This window comes from Microcaecilia unicolor, chromosome 2, assembly GCF_901765095.1.
Source record: "Microcaecilia unicolor chromosome 2, aMicUni1.1, whole genome shotgun sequence".
Classification (NCBI taxonomy): Eukaryota; Metazoa; Chordata; class Amphibia; order Gymnophiona; family Siphonopidae; genus Microcaecilia; species Microcaecilia unicolor.
This window is the reverse complement of record NC_044032.1, coordinates 425543318-425565423: the sequence shown is the minus strand read 5'-3', so window position 1 is coordinate 425565423 and position 22106 is coordinate 425543318. Positions and strand designations below refer to the sequence as shown.

Here is a 22106-nt window from a genome sequence, read left to right as displayed (position 1 = left end):
ATCATGATCACTAGGCTGGTCCTAACCAGGAGGGGGGAAAAAACACATAAAGAGAGAGAAGGGTCAATCAGCTAAGTCTTCATGTAGCTAAAAAGGCTTTCACAAATAGATGTGTTTTAGCAGTGTTTTTGAAGGTGCAATCTCCAGAATGGTACACAATATTCTAAATAAAGGCTCATCAGAGTCTTATACAAGGGCATCATCACCTCCTTTTTCCTACTGGCCATTCCTCTCCCTGTGCACCCAAGCATCCTTCTAGCTTTCGCCATTGCTTTTTCTGTTTGTCCTCCTTAAGATCATCACATACAGTCACGCCCAAGTCCCACTCCTCTTTCATACACTGAAGTTCTTCACCCCCTAAACTGTACCATTCCCTTGTTTTTGCAGACCAAATCCATGACCCTGCATTTTTTTTTTTTACCACTAAACTATCTTCTGCCGCCTTCCACTCAACCAGTTCGTAACCCAGTTAGTCCCTTTAGGCTCATACCAAGGGCGCTCAGTTTATTTATTAGTTGTCTATGTGGAATTGTGTCAAAGGCTTTGCTAAAATCTAAATACACCATATCTAGCGCTTCCCCTTGATTCAATTCTGTGGTCACCCAGTCAAAGAAAATCAGATTTATCTGGCAAGACCTGCCTGTAGTGAAACCATGTTGCCTTGGATCTTGAATTCCATTGTATTCCAAAAACTTTACTATTCTCTGTTTTTAAAAGTGTTTCCATTAATTTACTTACCATAGAAGTCAGACTTGCCAGTATGTAGTTCCCAACCTCTTCTTTACTTCTGCTTTTGTAGAGTCAGGACCACATCTGCTCTTCTCTAGTCCTCTGGGTCCTCTCCTGTGTCTAGAGAAACATTGAAAATGTCATCCAGCTTTTCAGATGTTGCTTCTTTTTCCCATTTTTGTGTACAGGTATTTAATGCTTATTACCTGTGGGCTTTGATCACTACTCAAATACTACTCAAATACTTCCATAAAGTATTCCTGGCTAACCTACTGAAGAGGGCTTTAAACTAGAATCGTTGGGGAGAAGCCAGTCTGCTGCTGAAAAACACCATTTTGAAGAAGGCAGCCATCAGGGCAGTACTGAGTGGGGATCACTCCTGTTCCCAGTATCCCAGAGATGAGTGAGGGCACACAGTGGGATGTAGAGGGAGCTAGCTGGAAGGCAAGTGATGCAGGTGAACTTGGCTGTATGGGGGGGGGGGGGGGTTGGCTGTATTGGGGGGGGGGGTGCCAATGAAAAACTTGGCTTATGGCACCAAAATCCGTTGAGCTGGAACTGGCCGTTCTTGTCTAAGTAGTATTTGAGTAGTTCCTATTGATCCTGAGCGTGTTAACTTCTGCCCACTCCTTGTCCATATGGAGCCTTAATGGTGGGATGTACATTGTTGTGACTGGAAAATACTGTTGCAAAGAGAAATTCAAAATGTACACTTTCTTCCATTCTACCATTTTAGAGAAAAGGGATTGGCCCTACATGCTGGATCTCAAGGATGCATACATACACATATCAGTTGATTCCAGGTTCAGGCAATATCTCCACTTCGGCAGTGTAAATTAGCTTATTCAACAAAATGCATTACCTACAGTTCTCAAGAATCACTTTGCTAGTCAAGTTTTCTGGGTATCCCTAATGAGTATGCATGAAATATTCACATATATCAATCTGGGTCTCCAGTTCTAAAGACAGATTTCAAAAATACTCTGCTACATTTTTGCATACTAACTTAATTGCTATACTTTTGACAGTGTTGCCTGAGAGAGAGCAGCCCCATCCTTCCAATTTACCTCTTACTTGTGGAGGTGGAAGTGGCATTGTGCAGAGCACAGCATTGCTTGTTTTAAAATCTGAGAAGACTAATTTGGAAAAGCAGCTGGCTCAACTCAAGAACAAATATGATCGGCAATTAAGGTAGGATTTAAGTCTACATAAGCAGTCCTTTTGAAATTTTGATTTTTAAGCTTGAGTATGATAAAACAAGATGTTATATCTGTGTTACCATTATGGTTATGCTGTCCTGGTGGAGATGGTGGGGACAAACAGTGACAGAATTCAAAAAGGCAGGGAGAAGCAGAGGGCTCCTTTATAGCAAGAGGATGGATTGAAAGCAAATCTTAAATGACTTTCACACTACAAAGAAAGGCATGGGAGAGTGTAACCTGCACAGAGGGGGTAACTGAACAGTGGCAGGTACAACTCTAGCCACCTTATTGGGCAATCTAGATGGGTCATTAACTGGTCTCTTTACTGTGTTACTAGCTAGTTGGTTATTAACCTTTCCCCCATCACCACACACGCACACTTTTTATTAATATAGCAGAAATATAATAATTTTATGTTTAAATCTGTTTTTATTAACTGAAAACATTACATTCCATGAAATATATGTATAACACATCCAGATATCTAAGGCAAAGCATCTACATAACCACACTCTTCAAACATTTTCTTTTTCCCCCTCCCCAACTTCTTTCTTAAAACCCCCAGCCCTCCCCTTCCCCCCTCCCTCGTTTATTCCCCTCTTTCCTTTCTCTTATCTCAACATACATAGCAGTGGATTTAAATGTTCATTAAGTGGCTTCTTGCCGCAGGGGTCATAGTGTCCCAAAATGGTGACCATCTTTGCTGGAACCCCTCACCCATCTTGGAATCAAAGTCTTTTATAGCCGTTCGTTCCATGCGTAGCAGGAGCACCATACGAGTGCGCCACTGTTGCCACGTGGGGCACTGGTGTGACAACCATTCAGTTAAGATCACTTGTTTGCCAACAATTATGGCCCTTAAAACGAAGGCAGTGTATCCTTTTCTGGGCTTCATCCCCAATTTGGGGCTACCAAAGAGTAGAGATGAGTCATAGTGCCATGTTTGCCCCCATAGCTTGGCAACATAGTCTATAATCAATTTTCAAAACTTCTGGATACCAGCACAGGTCCAAAACATATGGCCTGTTGTTGCCCCTTCACCGCCACACTTTGCACATTCTCCCCAGGGCGAAAGCCCCATATAGAACGCTCTCTTTGGGGGTATATGCAAACGCAAGACCATCTTATATTGTAGTTCCCAGTGTGTGGCCAGAGTTGTAACTCTTCTTATCTGTAAAATGTGGATTTTCAATTGCTGTGTTGTCACTGGTACCTGTAAATCTGTTTCCCATAGCTGCGCCAGTCTGTGATATTCCAACTCTGGGGCTGTGTCCCGTTTATGCCTATGGTGATAAGCCATTGGTACTTTCTGTTGCGATTCTAGCGAATAACCTGATGAAAGTTCTTCCTGTACATCTTCAGTCAACGATGTCCAGGGTAGAGAGGCAAATTAATGACTCAGTTGCCTATAATAAAAAATATGGCTATCTGGGAGTCCAAATTCTGTTTGCAATTCTGAAAATACTCGAACATGACCCTCTCTGGTTAACACTTGCAGTAAGTATACAATGCCTTTACTTTGCCATCTCTGAAATACAGAATACATTTGACCAGGGGGAAAAGCATGATTATCACATATCTGCAAAAATGGTGTTACCTTTGCAGAGAAATGGTGCGAAATATAATAATTTTATATAATCACTAATGCTAAAACACAATATTTCTAGCCTTTATTTTATTCCACTCCATTTTGTTTGATACACTGATTGCTATTAGTAGTTATTAATGTAGAGACGAAAAAAATGCAAAATAACATATAACATGAATAGCCTAAACAAATGAAATAAATACAATAGAAATGAGAGAAAAGCAATAAACATAAAGGGCTCTGTTCATGAAAGCGTGTTAGTGTGCACTAAAAATTAACAAAAAAAATTTTCAGTATATTAAAAGCAGGAAGCTGGCAAAAGAATCGGTTGGGCCGCTGGATGACAGAGGGGTAAAAGAGGCGATCAAGGAAGATAAAGACGTAGCAGAGAGATTGAATGAATTCTTTGCTTCGGTCTTCACAGAGGAAGATTTTGGGTGGGATACCGGTTTCGGAAATGGTATTTTAAGCGGACGAGTCGGAGAAACTTACTGACTTCACGGTTAACCTGGAGGACGTAATGGGGCAGTTCATCAAACTGAAGAGTAGCAAATCTCCTGGACCGGATGGTATTCATCCTAGAGTACTGATAGAACTGAAAAATGAGCTTGTGGAACTACTGTTAGTGATATGCAATTTATCCTTAAAATCGAGCCTGGTACCGCAAGATTAGAGGGTGGCCAATGTAACGCCAATTTTTAAAAAAGGTTCCAGGGGAGATCCGGGAAATTATAGACCGGTGAGTCTGACGTCAGTGCCGGGGAAAATGGTAGAGGCTATTATCAAAAACAAAATTACAGAGCACATCCGAGGACATGAATTACTGAGACCAAGTCAGCACGGCTTTTGTGTGGGGAAATCTTGCCTGACCAATTTACTTCAATTCTTTGAAGAAGTAAACAAACATGTGGACAAAGGGGGAGCCGGTTGATATCGTGTATCTGGATTTTCAAAAGGCGTTTGACAAGGTACCTCATGAAAGGCTACAGAGGAAATTGGAGGGTCATGCGATAGGAGGAAATGTCCTATTGTGGATTAAAAACTGGTTGAAGGATAGGAAACAGAGAGTGGGGTTAAATGGACAGTATTCACAATGGATAAGGATAGTTAGTGGGGTTCCTCGGGGGTCTGTGCTAGGACTGCTGCTTTTTAATATATTTATAAATGATTTAGAGATGGGAGTAACTAGCGAGGTAATTAAATTTGCTGATGATACAAAGTTATTCAAAGTCATTAACTCGCGACAGGATTGTGAAAAATTACAGAAGGACCTTACGAGACTGGGAGACTGGGCGGCTAAATGGCAGATGACATTTAATGTGAGCAAGTGCAAGGTGATGCATGTGGGAAAAAAGAACCCGAATTATAGCTACGTCATGCAAGGTTCCACGTTAGGAGTTACGGACCAAGAAAGGGATCTGGATGTCGTCGTCGATAATACACTGAAACCTTCTGCTCAGTGTGCTGCTGCGGCTAGGAAAGCGAATAGAATGTTGGGTATTATTAGGAAAGGTATGGAAAACAGGTGTGAGGATGTTATAATGCCGTTGTATCGCTCCATGGTGCGACCGCACCTTGAGTATTGTGTTCAATTCTGGTCGCTGCATCTCAAGAAAGATATAGTAGAATTGTAAAAGGTGTAGCGAAGGGCGACTAAAATGATAGCGGGGATGGGACAACTTCCCTATGAAGAAAGGCTAAGGAGGCTAGGGCTTTTCAGCTTGGAGAAGAGCCGGCTGAGGGGAGACATGATAGAGGTATATAAAATAATGAGTGGAGTGGAACAGATGGATGTGAAGCGTCTGTTCACGCTTTCCAAAAATACTAGGACTAGGGGGCATGCGATGACACTACAGTGTAGTAAATTTAAAACAAATCGGAGAAATATTTTCTTCACCCAACGCATAATTAAACTCTGGAATTCGTTGCCGGAGAATGTGGTGAAGGCGGTTAGCTTAGCAGATTTTAAAAAGGGGTTAGACGGTTTCCTAAAGAACAAGTGCATAAACCACTACTAAATGGACTTGGGAAAAATTCACAATTCCAGGAATAACATGTATAGAATGTTTGTACGTTTGGGAAGCTCGACAGGTGCCCTCGGCCTGGATTGGCCGCCCTTGGCCTGGATTGGCCGCTGTCGTGGACAGGATGCTGGGCTCGATGGACCCTTGGTCTTTTCCCAGTGTGGCATTACTTATGCACACTAGAAAGACCATTGTATTAAAATGTGGCTAAAACAATGCATATATCATTACCGGTATTACTAAAACCAATGCATATATCAATATTGGTTCATTTCTTTTGCCAAAGCAATCTTATAGGTCTTCCTTCCTTGCACTATGGAAGATCCTTATTACTGCTGCACTTTTCTTCCCCCCAATGCCATCTTCTCCCTGTAAGTACATTCCCAAACTATTCACCCACCACACTTATCTCTATTCCTCCACAAATAAAATCCACAGTCCCACCTCTGACAAGTTTGAACCATTAGGCCAACCTCTTGCCCATATATAGGATCTTCCCTGTCCGCTACCTCTGAAGTATAGACCATTCTCCGAGGACAAGCAGGCTGCTTGTTCTCACTGATGGGTGACGTCCACGGCAGCCCCCTCCAATCGGAATCTTCACTAGCAAAGGCCTTTGCTAGCCCTCGCGCGCCCATGCGCACTGCGCATGCGCGACCGTCTTCCCGCCCGAACCGGCTCGTGTTCATCAGTCTTCTTTTGTCCGCGCTCGGGACGGTCGTGTTTTGCGCCGTTTCGTGCCCCTCAAGTTGACCTCGCGCGTCTTCGCGATTTTCGCTAAAAAAAAAAAAAAAAAGAGACCGATCCGGTCTTTACCCCTTTCCCATGTTTCCAGCTTTTTCCCCGCGTAAGTTTCCTTTCGCTTTCGGGACCGGCCTATTTGGCCTCGGTACGGGTTTTTTCTCCCTTCTTTTTGGTGCCTTTCGTCATCATCGCAAATTTTGATTTCGCCGGCATGATTTTTCCGCCCATGTCATCGAAGTCTTCCAGCGGCTTCAAGAAGTGCACCCGGGTAATCTCGCTCACTGATAGGCACGCTTCGTGTCTTCAGTGTCTGGGGGCTGGGCACCGCCCGCAGGCCTACAGTCTTTGTGCTCTTTTGAAAAAGAGGACTCAGGTAGCGAGATTGGCCCAGTGGAACGCATTGTTCTCGGGCTCTTCGACGACAACAGCACGGGACTCGTCGAGTGCATCGACGTCGACAGCATCGAAGTCTTTGACCTCTGCATCGGCATCGACTGCATCGAGGCTTCTACCTCCTGCATCGTCGGTACCGAGACATCGAAAGGCTGCGTCGACGTCAGTGGTACCGGGACCTCCGCTATTGCTGATGTCGTCGGACGGTGGTGCTTCGTCTGGAGTGCAGGTGAGGGCTGTCCATTCCCCTGCTGGTGGCGGTGAGCCTTCGGGTGGGTCTCCTCCTGCCCTGAGGGCTCCTGCGGTACAGCCCCCCCGAGACCGACCTTCTTCGGCCTCGGCCCCGAGGAAGCGACGGTTGGATTCTACGTCCTCCTCGTCGGTACCAGGAAGCTCCGGTGACATGCTTCGCTTGAAGAAGTCAAAGAAGCATCGACACCGGTCTCCTTCCCGTCTCGGTACCGAGAGCTCTGGGTCGCCGAGGGAGTCGGCACCCAGTAGGCATCGGCACCGGGAGGACCGCTCACCCTCTATTCAGGAGGTGTCGATGCGCTCCCCCTTGGACAGCCCGGAACCGCCTCCACGCCCGGAACAGATTCTGACCTCGACGCCTGCATCGGCTTCTCAGTCTTTCTCCACAGCCGCTCTGCATGAGAGTCTCCGGGCCGTTCTTCCAGAGATTCTGGGAGAGCTGTTGCGCCCTTCTCCTCCGGTACCGGGGGTGCTTGCGCCACCGGTACCGTCGAGTGAGGTGACGGCTGGCCCCTTGCCCGAGGTGAGGTCTCCAGTATCGGTACCGCTTGCGGTACCGGCTACGGCCGCCTCCCAGGCAGACTCCCCGTCGGCGGAGGGAGCTTCGCCGGTGCTGGCGAGGGAGTCCACCTCTCGACGCTCCTACTGTGGCCGTGTTCCCACGGAGTCGAGTTGGGCACGGCTTCAGACACAGGTTCATGAACTTGTGTCTGATACCGATGGTGAGGCCTCGTGGGAGGAGGAGGAGGACATCAGATATTTCTCTGACGAGGAGTCTGATGGCCTTCCTTCCGATCCCACTCCCTCCCCTGAAAGGCAGCTTTCTCCTCCCGAGAGTCTGTCTTTTGCGGCCTTTGTCCGGGAGATGTCTACGGCCATCCCCTTCCCGGTGGTTGTGGAGGACGAGCCCAGGGCTGAAATGTTTGAGCTCCTGGACTATCCTTCTCCACCTAAGGAAGCGTCCACAGTACCCATGCATCATGTCCTAAAAAAGACATTGTTGGCGAACTGGACCAAGCCATTAACTAATCCCCACATTCCCAAGAAGATCGAATCCCAGTATCGGATCCATGGGGACCCATAGCTGATGCGCACTCAGTTGCCTCACGACTCTGGTGTGGTGGATCTGGCCCTAAAGAAGGCTAAGAGTTCTAGAGAGCATGCTTCGGCGCCCCGGGGCAGAGGCTCCAGAACCTTAGACTCCTTTGGGAGGAAGGCCTATCATTCCTCTATGCTCGTGGCCAAGATTCAGTCCTACCAGCTCTACACAAGCATCCATATGCGGAACAATGTGCGACAGTTGGCGGGCTTGGTGGACAAGCTCCCTTCTGAGCAAGCCAAGCCGTTTCAGGAGGTGATCAGGCAGCTGAAGGCGTGCAGAAAATTCCTGGCCAGAGGGGTATACGATGCCTTTGATGTTGCTTCCAGGGCCACTGCTCAAGGTGTGGTGATGCGCAGACTCTCATGGCTGCGTGCCTCCGACCTGGACAATAGGGTCCAGCAGCGGATTGCGGACTCCCCTTGCCGAGCGGACAACATTTTTGGAGAAAAGGTCGAACAGGTGGTAGAACAGCTCCACCAGCGGGATAACGCTTTCGACAAATTCTCCCGCCGGCAGCCTTCAGCATCTGCCTCATCAGGTAGACGTTTTTATGGGGGACGGAGGGCTGTTCCCTACTCTTCTGGTAAGCATAGGTACAATCCTCCCTCTCGCCAGCCTGAAGCCCAGGCTAAGCCCCAGCGCGCTCGCTCTCGTCAGCAGCATGTGCCTCAGCAAGGCCCCACGGCTCCCCAGCAAAAGCAGGGGGCGAGCTTTTGACTGGCTCCAGCAGAGCATAGCCGACATCAACGTGCCCATGCCGGGCGATCTGCCGGTCGGGGAGAGGTTGAAAGTTTTTCACCAAAGGTGGCCTCTTATAACCTGCGACCGTTGGGTTCTTCAAATAGTCCGGCAAGGGTACACCCTCAATTTGGCCTCAAAGCCTCCAAATTGCCCACCGGGAGCTCAGTCCTACAGCTTCCAGCACAAGCAGGTACTTGCAGAGGAACTCTCCGCCCTTCTCAGCGCCAATGCGGTCGAGCCCGTGCCATCCGGGCAAGAGGGGCTAGGATTCTATTCCAGGTACTTCCTTGTAGAAAAGAAAACAGGGGGGATGCGTCCCATCCTAGACCTAAGGGCCCTGAACAAATACCTGGTCAAGGAAAAGTTCAAGATGCTTTCCCTGGGCACCCTTCTTCCCATGATTCAGGAAAACGATTGGCTATGCTCTCTGGACTTGAAGGACGCCTACACGCACATCCCGATATTGCCAGCTCACAGGCAGTATCTGCGATTTCGTCTGGGCACACGTCACTTCCAGTACTGTGTGCTACCCTTTGGCACGCCTCTGCGCCCAGAGTGTTCACGAAGTGCCTGGCTGTAGTAGCAGCAGCGCTTCGCAGGCTGGGAGTGCACGTGTTCCCATATCTTGACGATTGGCTGGTGAAGAACAATTCTGAGGCAGGAGCTCTACAGTCCATGCAGATGACTATTCGACTCCTGGAGCTACTGGGGTTTGTGATAAATTACCCAAAGTCCCATCTTCTCCCAGTACAGAGACTCGAATTCATAGGAACTCTGCTAGATTCTCGGACGGCTCGTGCCTATCTTCCGGAGACAAGGGCCAACAATCTGCTGTCCCTCGTCTCCAGGGTACGAGCGTTCCAGCAGATCACAGCTCGGCAGATGTTCAGATTACTTGGCCACATGGCCTCCACAGTTCATGTGACTCCCATGGCTCGACTTCACATGCGATCTGCTCAATGGACCCTAGCGTCCCAGTGGTTTCAGGCTGCTGGGGATCTAGAGGACGTGATCCACCTGTCCACGAGTTTTCTGAAATCCCTGCACTGGTGGACGATTTGGTCCAATTTGACTCTGGGACGCCCTTTCCAAATTCCTCAGCCACAAAAGGTGCTGACTACGGATGCGTCCCTCCTGGGGTGGGGAGCTCATGTCGATGGGCTTCACACCCAGGGAAGCTGGTCCCCCCAGGAACGCGATCTGCAGATCAATCTCCTGGAGTTACGAGCGGTCTGGAACGCTCTGAAGGCTTTCAGAGATCGGCTGTCCCACCAAATTATCCAAATTCAGACAGACAACCAGGTTGCCATGTATTACATCAACAAGCAGGGGTGCACCAGATCTCGCCCCCTGTGTCAGGAAGCCGTCAGCATGTGGCTGTGGGCTCGCCATTACGGCATGTTGCTCCAAGCCACATATCTGTCAGGCGTAAACAACAGTCTGGCCGACAAGTTGAGCAGGATTATGCAACCTCACGAGTGGTCGCTCAACTCCAGAGTAGTGCGCCGGATCTTCCAAGTGTGGGGCACCCCCTTGGTAGATCTCTTTGCATCTCGAGCCAACCACAAGGTCCCTCAGTTCTGTTCCAGACTTCAGGCCCACAGCCGACTGGCATCGGATGCCTTCCTCCTGGATTGGGGGGAAGGCCTGCTGTATGCTTATCCTCCCATACCTCTGGTGGGGAAGACTTTGTTGAAACTCAAGCAAGACTGAGGCACCATGATTCTGATTGCTCCTTTTTGGCCGCGTCAGATCTGGTTCCCTCTCCTTCTGGAGTTGTCCTCCGAAGAACCGTGGAGATTGGAGTGTTTTCCGACCCTCATCACACAGGACGAAGGGGCGCTTCTGCATCCCAACCTCCAGTCTCTGGCTCTCACGGCCTGGATGTTGAGAGCGTAGACTTTGCCTCTTTGGGTCTGTCGGAGGGTGTCTCCCGTGTCTTGCTTGCTTCCAGAAAAGATTCCACTAAGAGGAGTTACTTCTTTTTATGGAGGAGGTTTGCCGTCTTGTTTGACAGCAAGACCTTAGATCCTCGCTCCTGTCCTACACAGACCCTGCTTGAATACCTTCTGCACCTGTCTGAGTCTGGTCTCAAGACCAACTCTGTAAGGGTTCACCTTAGCGCTATCAGTGTATACCATTACCGTGTGGAAGGTAAGCCGATCTCAGGACAGCCTTTAGTTGTTCGCTTCATGAGAGGTTTGCTTTTGTCAAAGCCCCCCGTCAAACCTCCTACAGTGTCATGGGATCTCAATGTCGTTATCACCCAGCTGATGAAACCTCCTTTTGAGCCACTGAACTCCTGCCATCTGAAGTACTTGACCTAGAAGGTCATTTTCTTGGTGGCAGTTACTTCAGCAGTTACCCCTTACTGTTTGTGATCACCCTGGAACCCCTGATAAATGTAATAAGAGAACATCCGGATATAGTGGGAGTTGAGGTGGGAAATGAGATTTTGAAAATCTTAGCATATGCAGATGATTTGTTACTGGTAGTGGATAAGCCACAAGCATCGGTAAGCCACTTGATGATGGAACTGCAGAGTTACAGGGTACTATCGGGATTTAGATTAAATTATAGCAAGTCTCTGGCACTCCCAATATCAGAGTCCACAAAAATGCAGTGGAAGGGATCATTTCCATTTCAGTGGGTTGCAGGGCAAATAAAATACCTGGGAGTTATCATACCCATTCAGTTGGACACGATATACGATAAAAATGTGGCCCCCCTGTTGGCAGAAACTGCGCAGTTACTGGGACTGTGGGGGTCTTGCCCCCTGTCTCTTGCGGGGCGAATAGCATTGTATAATATGGTGATGGTGGCCAAATGGCTTTATAAATTTCAAATGTTGCCATTATACTTGGGGGGACGGGAAGAGAGGAAATTGCAGGCTGTGCTAAGGCGATTCTTTTGGAAAAATAGGCGTCCCCGGCTTGCTTTAGGCATCATGTATAAGCCAAAAACACACGGGGGAATGGGATTGCTCAATCTAAGATATCTTACTGTAGCGTGTGCCATGCGCCACGCAAGAGACTGGCTAGTGGGCAGCCAACAGTTCACAAATGTACGGTTAGAGGCTTCCATGCATCCCAACATACATCTTAGCTGGCTATTACATACGACTGGAACAGGATCCGGCAGTCGTCCACGGAGGAATCTGTTCGTTAACTCACTGAGGGCAATGTGGCGGTGGCTGTGTCGTAGGCACGGATTCTCAGCGAAGGCCACTTAATTTCTGTCCTTAAACTTGAATCTGGATTTTCCAGCGGGAACTTTGCAGAAAGCCTTTGTAAGGTGGAGACAGCAGGAGATACACTATCTTTATCAACTCTTAAATGAAGACGGACAGATAAAACCGTTTGAGGAGCTGCAACAAGAATATAGGTGGCCACAGACTGATTATTACGCCTATTTGCAGGTACGACACTATACAGCATCTCTGGGAGCAGTAAATTTAAGTGAAGATGTGCAGGAGGTCTTGGCCACAGCACTAACATTGGGGTCACAAAATGTGGTGCCTTTACGTTATCACCATAGATATCTACTTGACTCCACAGAAGATATAGACTATTGTGGACTAGCTAGTAGCTGGCAGAAAGACATTGGAGGAGAGATTACGGCGGATGCGCTACAGGGATATCTTAATTCAATACTATAAAGATCAACCTTTATTCGAGACTGGGAACAACAGTACAAATTCGCGGTGCGATTTTATATAGCACCAGCCCGTGCAAAGAAAGCTGGATTTTGCACTGGTGAGTGTTTGAAATGTGGCGCTGCCCAAGCCACACTGGGTCATATGTTTTGGGCCTGTCCCCACATTCGTCAATTTTGGACCTTAATCTTTGTGGAAATTACACGATGCTGGAGCAGACAGACGTTGGCTGATCCTCTGATTTTGTTTGACATATTTAATATCAAAAGACCTGCCCCAGCGGGATTAATAGATTTTCTGCAAAGAGCCTCAATGATTGGGAAGAAAGTAATATTACTTTTGTGGAGAGAAGAAAATCCCCCATCTAAAGATTTGTGGCGATCTAAGATGATAGAACTCATGCACACGGAACTCTGTGGGATGACGGAGGCTACAGCACAAGACATCAGTTCCTTTAGGAAAGTCTGGAGAAGATTTTTATATACTTTACATTCAAGCGCCCAGCGGCGGATCCACCAACGACTGCGAACCAGACGAGCAGTTGGAAAAGTATGGATCTTGGACAAAATAGCTTGATTTGGACATTAGTATGAACCTGGTAGCTGGGGGGGGGGGAAGGGTGAAAAAGGGAATTTTCACGACCGCACAGTTAGCAAGTGTTTAATATATTAACATGATAAAAGAAATGTTTTAAGAGAAATTTACACTGTATATTTGTTAATAAAAATGATTTAAACATAAATGTGCTACTGAAAATGCAGAGACCATCTTTATAATTTTTAACCTAGCTGGACCCATTAGAAATCTGTTTGGTTGGTGGGGGATATGAGAGTAACTGAATGGATTGAGCAGTTAATACTGACAGACTGAGCAAGCAAGTAGATATAGAGGTTATTAATGGCAGGGGTGTATGTGAGGGGATGGCACACACCCCCACCCCTCTGGGGACAGTAATTTAATTTTAATAGCAGCATTTATATCCCGCCTTACCAATCAGTTCAAAGTGGGTTACATCAGTAATAAAATTAAACTTTAAAACACAGAAAACAATGGAAAAAAAAGAAAAGAACTTCTACAAATAATGCTGAAATAGCCAAGTTTTCATAGCTTTTCTAAAACTGACAGAATATTGTTCCAGAGTTCAGGAACAAATCCTAATAATGTACTCTTTTTAGTACTACTTATTCAACAACATTTTAACAAAAGGGGCACCAATAACAATTCTCCAGAAGATCTTAAACATCAAGATGGTGTATAAACATTAACCAGACTTGCTAAATAACCAGGACTCAATCCATTAAAAATTTAAAGAATAAAAGTTAGAAGTTTGAATTCAATCTGAGCTCGAATGGGCAACCAATGTAATTCATGCAGAAAAGGGGCAGCGTAATAAAATCCATTGCATTTCAATATTAATATAGCAAATACATTTTGCAATACTTGAAGTCTTTGCAATTGTTTAGCTGGAAGGCCTAGTGAACAAACATAACAATAATCAAGAGTTGTAAGAATAACTTCTTGAATAATCAACTGAAAATGATGTTTCTCCCAAAAGTACCTTTACCTACGTAAAAGTTCCAACTTAGACATAACTTTTTGGACCAGATTTGCATGCTCACAGAAGCTTTATGTCCTGTTTAATAAATATATTAGCATTGTGAAACCGTACAACCTCTAAACTGCTAACTCTTTGTCATGGTTGTGGCCGTGCCCTTATGTTCAGACCTACTCTTTCTCTATATCTAGCTCTGTGACTTCTGCAGACTTCCTTTTTTCCTGTTGTTGTTGTTCTTCCTGTTAGCCAAGCCTCGCTTTTGTCTCCCTGCTTCTGCTTCATTTCCTACTTGTGACATCGTCAGCCTACTCCTTTATAAGGATCCAGGGAGCTTTCCTGCATTGCCTTTGCAACAGGTCTATTTTCTCCTTTTCTTGTTGTACTGTTGTTTGATTCTGAGGGAATTGGTCGTCTTGTTATGCTACTCCTTTAGGAACAGCCCTGAGCCCTGTGCGAGTGGTTTTGGTTTGAATCTGTATGGATTACTTCCCTGTTAGGTTTGCTCTCAAGCAAAGCCCTCTTTTGTTTCTCTGTGTGTGTTGTTCTGCTTTAAACCTGCATGGATTACTAGCCTGTTAACTTTGCTTCCAAGCAAAGCCCTGTTCTGTTTTTCTGTGTGTGGTTCTGGTTTGAACCTGAATAGATTCCTTTCTTTTTATCTAGGCTCTCCAGCTTAAGCCTCTTCTGTTTCCTTGTGTGGTTTCCCTTGTTACCTTTCACTGTTCAGAGAGCTGGTTGTTGCCAACCCAGCTGCTTTCTTTGATTACTTTGCTTCCACAGCCTAGCTGCTTTCCTTGATTACCTTACTCCCGTGCAGCTGGGTGTGTCTATGCCTGCCTTTCCTTTCCCTACCTGGCTGAGTTCAGGTAAGAACATTGTTGTTTTTTTCCCTTAGTTTGTTTTAAACCTTTGACTACAGTGTAAGCCCTGCTTCTTCCTGATGTGTTTTAGAAGCAGCCCCTTCCCTTTAGCATGTTTTAACTCTTTGTCTGCTGTGTCTGTCTCCTGATTCTTGTGAGCATTGCTCCTTATCTGATTTGTGTATGTAAAGGCAGCTTTCCCTGTTTGCTTGCTTTTCCCTTTGCCTCCAGTGTCTGTTATTTGACTCTGTGGCACAGCCTTGTGTATTCTTATGAGTGGCTTCCCTTTTCCTTTGAGCCCTGTGTAGCCAGCCTTGTGTATTCTTGTGAGTGGATTCCCTTGACCCTTGAGTGCTGTGTGGCACAGCCTTGTCTATTCTTATGAATGGCTTCCCTTTTCCTTTGAGCCCTATATGGCCAGCCTTGTGTATTCTTGTGAGTGGATTCCCTTGACCCTTGAATGCTGTGTGGCACAGCCTAGTGTATTCTTATGAATGGCTTCCCTTTTCCCCAAGTGCTGTATGGTACAGCCTAGAGTGTATTCCTGTAGTTGGCTTCCCTTTACTCTTGAGTGCTGCGTGGCCAGCCTTGTGTATTTTTATGAGTGACTTCCCTTTTCGCTTGAGTGCTGTGTGGCACAGCCTAGAGTATTCCTTTGAGTGGCTTCCCTTTTCCCTAAGTGCTGTATGGTACAGCTTAGAGTGTTCCCTCAGGAGTGGCTTCCCTTATCCTTGAGTTCTGTATGGCATAGCTATGAGTGTTTCTCTGTGTGGCCTTGTCTTGAGTTTTTCTTGTGTGCTTTCTGTTTGTGAGGTTGCTTTCTCATTTAGCTACTAGCTCAGCCATGAGCGGTCTCTCTGTGTGGCACGAGTGGGCCGTTCTTCCATTTAGCTGTCTACTATCACAGTCCTGTGCATCCTCTCTGTTTGATTCTGTTTGAGTGGGTGTTCTGTTTGCTATAACTACTAGCTCAACCTTGAGCTGCCTCTCTGTGTGGCACGAGTGGACAGCTCTTCCGTTTAGCTGGGACTACTAGCTCAACCTTGAGCTACCTCTCTGTGTGATTTGTGTTTGACTTGGTTAGGATTATTCGTTTATAGCTGTGGATCTCGCACAGCCCTGAGTATCCTCTCTGTTTGGTTCTGTTTGTGCTTGAGTGGGTGGTTCTTCTGTTTAGCTGGGACTAGTAGCCCAGCCCTGTTCTACCTCTCTGTGCAGTGTCTGTTTGACTTGGTTAGGACCTTTCATTTATAGCTGTTTTTCTAAGCCCAGTCCTGTGCTGCCTTCCTGTGTGGTTTTCTTACCTTTTACTTGTGGTTTCTACCATGTGAGTTTAAGTGGGGTTGTCTTTTCCCTTTCAATTTCTTTGTGCCTGTATGTAGGGTCTTTTTCACCCCTTGTTTGTGGTTCTGTTTAGTGCAGTGTGTGTGCACTGCTTGAGTAGTACTTGCTCAGTAGATTCCGTTCTGTTTCTTTTCCCTTCCCTCTGGTATGATTCGGTTCCAGTGAGGCCCATACGCTTGGACTCTGTACGAGTGGGTTCCGGTTCGGCCGTGGGGCTCGCCTGAGTGGTCTAGCTCCCCTTTCTGGTGGTGCTTGTTGCTTGTCTTGAGTGTGCTATTTGCCATGTCTAGTATCCTGTGTGTATTCAGTGCCTGGTTTGCCTCTGCTCTGCACCTCCCCAGAGGACTTGTCTGCTGCAGCCAGGCTTGCAGCCCAAGGGCTCACCATCCTGGATTCCGGGACCTGATGGTATTCATCCCAGAGTATTAATAGAACTAAAAAATGAACTTGCGGAGCTACTGTTAGAAATATGCAATCTGTCCCTAAAATCGAGTGTAGTACCGGAAGACTGGAGGGTAGCCAATGTTACTCCGATTTTTAAGAAGGGTTCCAGAGGAGATCCGGGAAATTATAGACCGGTGAGTCTGACGTCGGTGCCGGGCAAGATGGTGGAGGCTATTATTAAGAATAAAATTGCAGAGCATATACAAAAACATGGACTGATGAGACAAAGTCAGCACGGATTTAGTGAAGGGAAGTCTTGCCTCACCAATCTAATGCATTTTTTTGAGGGGGTAAGCAAACATGTGGACAATGGGGAGCCGGTTGATATTGTATATCTGGATTTTCAGAAGGCGTTTGACAAAGTGCCGCACGAAAGACTCCTGAAGAAATTGCAGAGTCATGGAATCGGAGGTAGGGTATTATTATGGATTAAGAACTGGTTGAAAGATAGGAAGCAGAGAGTAGGATTGCGTGGCCAGTATTCTCAGTGGAGGAGGGTAGTTAGTGGGGTCCCGCAGGGGTCTGTGCTGGGTCCGTTGCTTTTTAATGTATTTATAAATGACCTAGAGATGGGAATAACTAGTGAGGTAATTAAATTCGCCGATGACACAAAATTATTCAGGGTCGTCAAGTCGCAGGAGGAATGTGAACGATTACAGGAGGACCTTGCGAGACTGGGAGAATGGGCGTGCAAGTGGCAAATGAAGTTCAATGTTGACAAGTGCAAAGTGATGCATGTGGGTAAGAGGAACCCGAATTATAGCTACGTCTTGCAAGGTTCCGCGTTAGGAGTTACGGATCAAGAAAGGGATCTGGGTGTCGTCGTCGATGATACGCTGAAACCTTCTGCTCAGTGTGCTGCTGCGGCTAGGAAAGCGAATAGAATGTTGGGTGTTATTAGGAAGGGTATGGAGTCCAGGTGTGCGGATGTTATAATGCCGTTGTATCGCTCCATGGTGCGACCGCACCTGGAGTATTGTGTTCAGTACTGGTCTCCGTATCTCAAAAAAGATATAGTAGAATTGGAAAAGGTACAGCGAAGAGCGACGAAAATGATAGTGGGGATGGGACGACTTTCCTATGAAGAGAGGCTGAGAAGGCTAGGGCTTTTCAGCTTGGAGAAGAGACGGCTGAGGGGAGATATGATAGAAGTGTATAAAATAATGAGTGGAATGGATCGGGTGGATGTGAAGCGACTGTTCACGCTATCCAAAAATACTAGGACTAGAGGGCATGAGTTGAAGCTACAGTGTGGTAAATTTAAAACGAATCGGAGAAAATTTTTCTTCACCCAACGTGTAATTAGACTCTGGAATTCGTTGCCGGAGAACGTGGTACGGGCGGTTAGCTTGACGGAGTTTAAAAAGGGGTTAGATAGATTCCTAAAGGACAAGTCCATAGACCGCTATTAAATGGACTTGGAAAAATTCCGCATTTTTAGGTATAACTTGTCTGGAATGTTTTTACGTTTCGGGAGCGTGCCAGGTGCCCTTGACCTGGATTGGCCACTGTCGGTGACAGGATGCTGGGCTAGATGGACCTTTGGTCTTTCCCAGTATGGCACTACTTATGTACTTATGTACTTTGATCTCTAACATCTTGTGACAAAGCTGCCCTTCTTGGATAAAGCCCTAAACACATTTGTTTTATCAGGATTGATTGATTTTTTTTTTTTTTTAACGCTGAGTCATCCAGTTAAATATGTTTAAAAAATCATCAGTAACTTCACAGTGTTAAAACCTGACAAAATGGGAAAAATCAACACAATATCATATAAGTAAGAAAAATATTCAATATTCTGCCTACACAGCAAAAAACCCAACTCACAAATATAAATTAAAAAGAATAGGGGGGACCCCTGAGGGACACCCTGAGCCATATGCCATGAATCGGAGAATCCTTCCTGCCACCAGACCTGGATACACCGCTTTTTCCAAAAAACCTTTAAGCCATTTCAACACCTTCCCACCCATTCCCAGACATTCCATTTTATACAGTAATAACTTATGGTTTACTAAATTAAATGCTGCTGATAGATCTAATTGCACAGGAAGAACCTCCACCCTTCAGTAAAGATAACCTCAGAATATGGACAACAATGCTAAATTTACTGTTTCTGTGCTATATAATGGACGAAAACCTGACTGAAAAGGATCTAGCAATGCAAAACAATCCAAGTATTCCTGCAACTGAGAAGTGACAATAGCCTCTATCACGTTTGTCAGAGTAGGAATATTTGCAACTGAATGATAGTTACTACAATCCATAGGATCAAGTTTATCTCCCTTCAACAAAGGTCTGAGAGTGATGACTCCCAAATCCTGTAAATAGTCACCTTCCTCTAAAAGGGAGTTTACTAAGTCTGTGAGCCAATAATAGACCTGATCTGGCAAAGACCTCAAAGGATCCAAAACACAACATCCCTTAGCAAACCTATTCATGGTAGTTCTAATACAGTTTCAATCTACTAATCTAAAAGAAGTCCACAGACGATTAACAGGTATATCAGTCAGATGCATCTGTACAAAGAGGAGTTACAATGATCAAAGGATCTGTCTGTGGTATAGTAGTCAAGATCTTCTTTATTTTAGACTGAAAAAAGTCCACAAAATTCTGGGCTGAAAGGGTATTAGAATGAATACACAATGGCACCTGTGTAAGATGACCAACCAATTGAGAAAGTTCTCTACTAGGATTTACACTTATACAAATGCATTCTGAATAGTTTTATCTGCTGTATATAGGAATAAATATACGCTTTCCAAGTTAATCATCATCTCCCTACAACTTAAGCCAATGTCTCTCCAGTTGTCTACACTTACATTTCAACTCTGTTAAATCTAAGGAAAACCAAGGATCTTGACCTTCTTTAATCCATTTTTGAACTTGTAGGGGCAATCATATCCAATACTTTCTTGATAGTAGTACCCCAAATCTGAAATCTTACATTTGATGAACACCCGCCTAATGATATCTACCTCTCCCCTCCCCAAAGATGTGTAGCATCAATATATGCCCTCTTGTTGACATAACCTTATTCCTTCTTAAAAATGGGTGAGAAACTGCCATCAGGTAAATATTAAACTCTTGCAACATATGATCTGACCATGGAACCTTCTAGGAAGTCTAATCATCCACTATCAAATGTCCAGGCCTAAGATAAGAAGATGCTGTTATATCCAGCATATGACCTTCTGAATGAGTGCTACCTTGTTGATCACATAAAATCCTGTATCACAAAAGAATTGTCTCAAAGAGACATCACTATTTGAAGTCAATTTAAAATGGAGATCAAAGTCCAACAGATGTTCAAAAGTGCATGGTTCAGAGCAAGGTGCCTTTCAAAGATATCACCAAAACAGGGAAGATAGGATATCCCGATAGCAAGGTTGCAGTAGAGACCATAGTAGACCTGGAGGCATATTTTCAAAGCACTTAGCCTTCCATAGTTCCATAGAACCCTATGGAACTTTGGAAGGCTAAGTGCTTTGAAAATATGCCTCCAGGTGTCTTTAAAAAGCAGATATTTTCAAGATTGCATATTATCACTGTCAACTGCTGAGCACAGTGTAAATTGGACCAACAAACATAGTTTGAAATGTATATATGCGAATGCCAGAAGCCTAAGAAATAAAATGGAAGAATTAGAATATATTTACTAAATGAAAAGTGGAGTGGAGGAGTGGCCTAGTGGTTAGGGTGGTGGGCTTTGGTCCTGAGGAACTGAGTTTGATTACCTGCACAGGCAGCTCCTTGTGACTCTGGGCAAGTCACTTAACCCTCCATTGCCCCATGTAAGCCGCATTGAGCCTGCCATGAGTGGGAAAGTGCGGGGTACAAATGTAACAAAAAAAAAAAGATATAATAGGCATCTCTGAGACCTGGTGGAAGGAGGATAACCAGTGGGACATTGTCATGCTAGGGTACAAATTATATCATAGTGATAGGGTGGATCAAATTGGTGGAGGGGTAGCATTGTATGTTGAGGAGAGCCTTAAATCAAATAGATTAAAAATTCTGCAGGACACAAAACACATCTTGGAATCCCTACGGATTGAAATTTCATGTGTAAAGGGGAAAAGGATAGTGATAGGAGTGTACTACCTGTCCAACTGACCAGGATGAACAGACAGATGTAGAAACGTTATCAGAATTTAGGAAGGCTAATAAACTGGGGAACACAATAATAATGGGTGGTTTCAGTTACCCCAGTATTGACTGGATAAGTGTAATATCAGTGCATGCTATGGAGGTTAAATTCCTTGGCAAAATCAAGGACTGCTTATGGGAGCAGCTGATAACAGGAGCCAACAAAAGGAGGAAAAATTCTAAACCTAGAGCACATAATCTGGTGCAGGAAGTAATGGTGCTGGGGCAGCTTGATCATATTATGATCAGGTTTGCTATTGGCTGTGGAGTAAGTACATACAGGTAATCAATACATTAGCATTTACATTTCAGAAAGGAGACTATGAGAAAAACAGTGGAAAACAAAACTTAGGGGCAGCTGCAAAGATCAAAATTTTACATCAGGCATCGATGCTGTTCAAAAATACCATTCTGGAAGCCTAGGCCAAATACCATGTATTAAAAAAGGAGGAAGGAAGGCCAAATGACATCTGACATGGCTAAAAAAATGAGGTGAAGGAATCTATTAGAGCTAAAAGAAAATCCTTCAGAAAATGGAAGGATCTGAATGAAAATAATAAGAAACAGCATAAAGAATGGCATGTCAAATCAAAGCACTGATAAAGAAGGCAAAGAGAGACTTTGAAAAAAAAAAAAAAAAGATTGCATTGGAGGCAAAAATACATAGTAAAAACTTTAAGTATATTAGAAGCAAGAAGCTGGCAAAAGAATAAGTTGGACCACTACATGACCAAGGGATAAAAGGGGAACTTAGAGAAGCCATAGCAGAGAAATTAAATGAATTCTTTGCTTCAGTCTTCATCAAGGAAGATTTGGGAAAGATACCAATATCAATACCAGCTGATGAGTCAGTGATATTGAATGAAATCTCTGTAAGCCTGGAAGTTGTAATAGCGCAATTTTTTAAATTGGCAGTAGCAAATCGCCTGGACCGGCTGGTATTCATCCCAGAGTACTGACAGAATTGAAAAATGAACTTGCAGAGCTATTGTTAGTAATATGTAATTTATCTTTAAAATCAAGCATGGTATCGGAAGATTGGAGGGTGGCCAATGTACTGTTGATTTTTTAAAAAGGTTCAAGAGGTGATCCAGAAAATAATAGACCATTGAGCCTGACGTCAGTGCTGGGTAAAATGGTAGAGACTATTATAAAGGACAGCATTACAGAGCATATTCATAAGCATGGATTAATGAGACAAAGCAAACATGGATTTAGTGAAGGAAAATCTTGCCTCGCCAATCCTACTACATTTCTTTGAAGGCAGGGATGAACAAACATGTGGATAAAGGTGAGCCAGTTGATATTGTGTATCTGGATTTTC

At 45.0% G+C, this 22106-nt stretch overlaps 1 protein-coding gene across 1 annotated transcript in view; it reads left to right on the top strand.

Annotated features, from left to right (window-relative positions):
* Window positions 1-22106, top strand: part of CENPE (centromere protein E) — a 466760-nt gene that overhangs the window by 411788 nt on the left and 32866 nt on the right. The window contains 1 exon segment of the mRNA XM_030192156.1: window positions 1758-1920. Coding sequence (XP_030048016.1) covers window positions 1758-1920 — 163 coding nt within the window.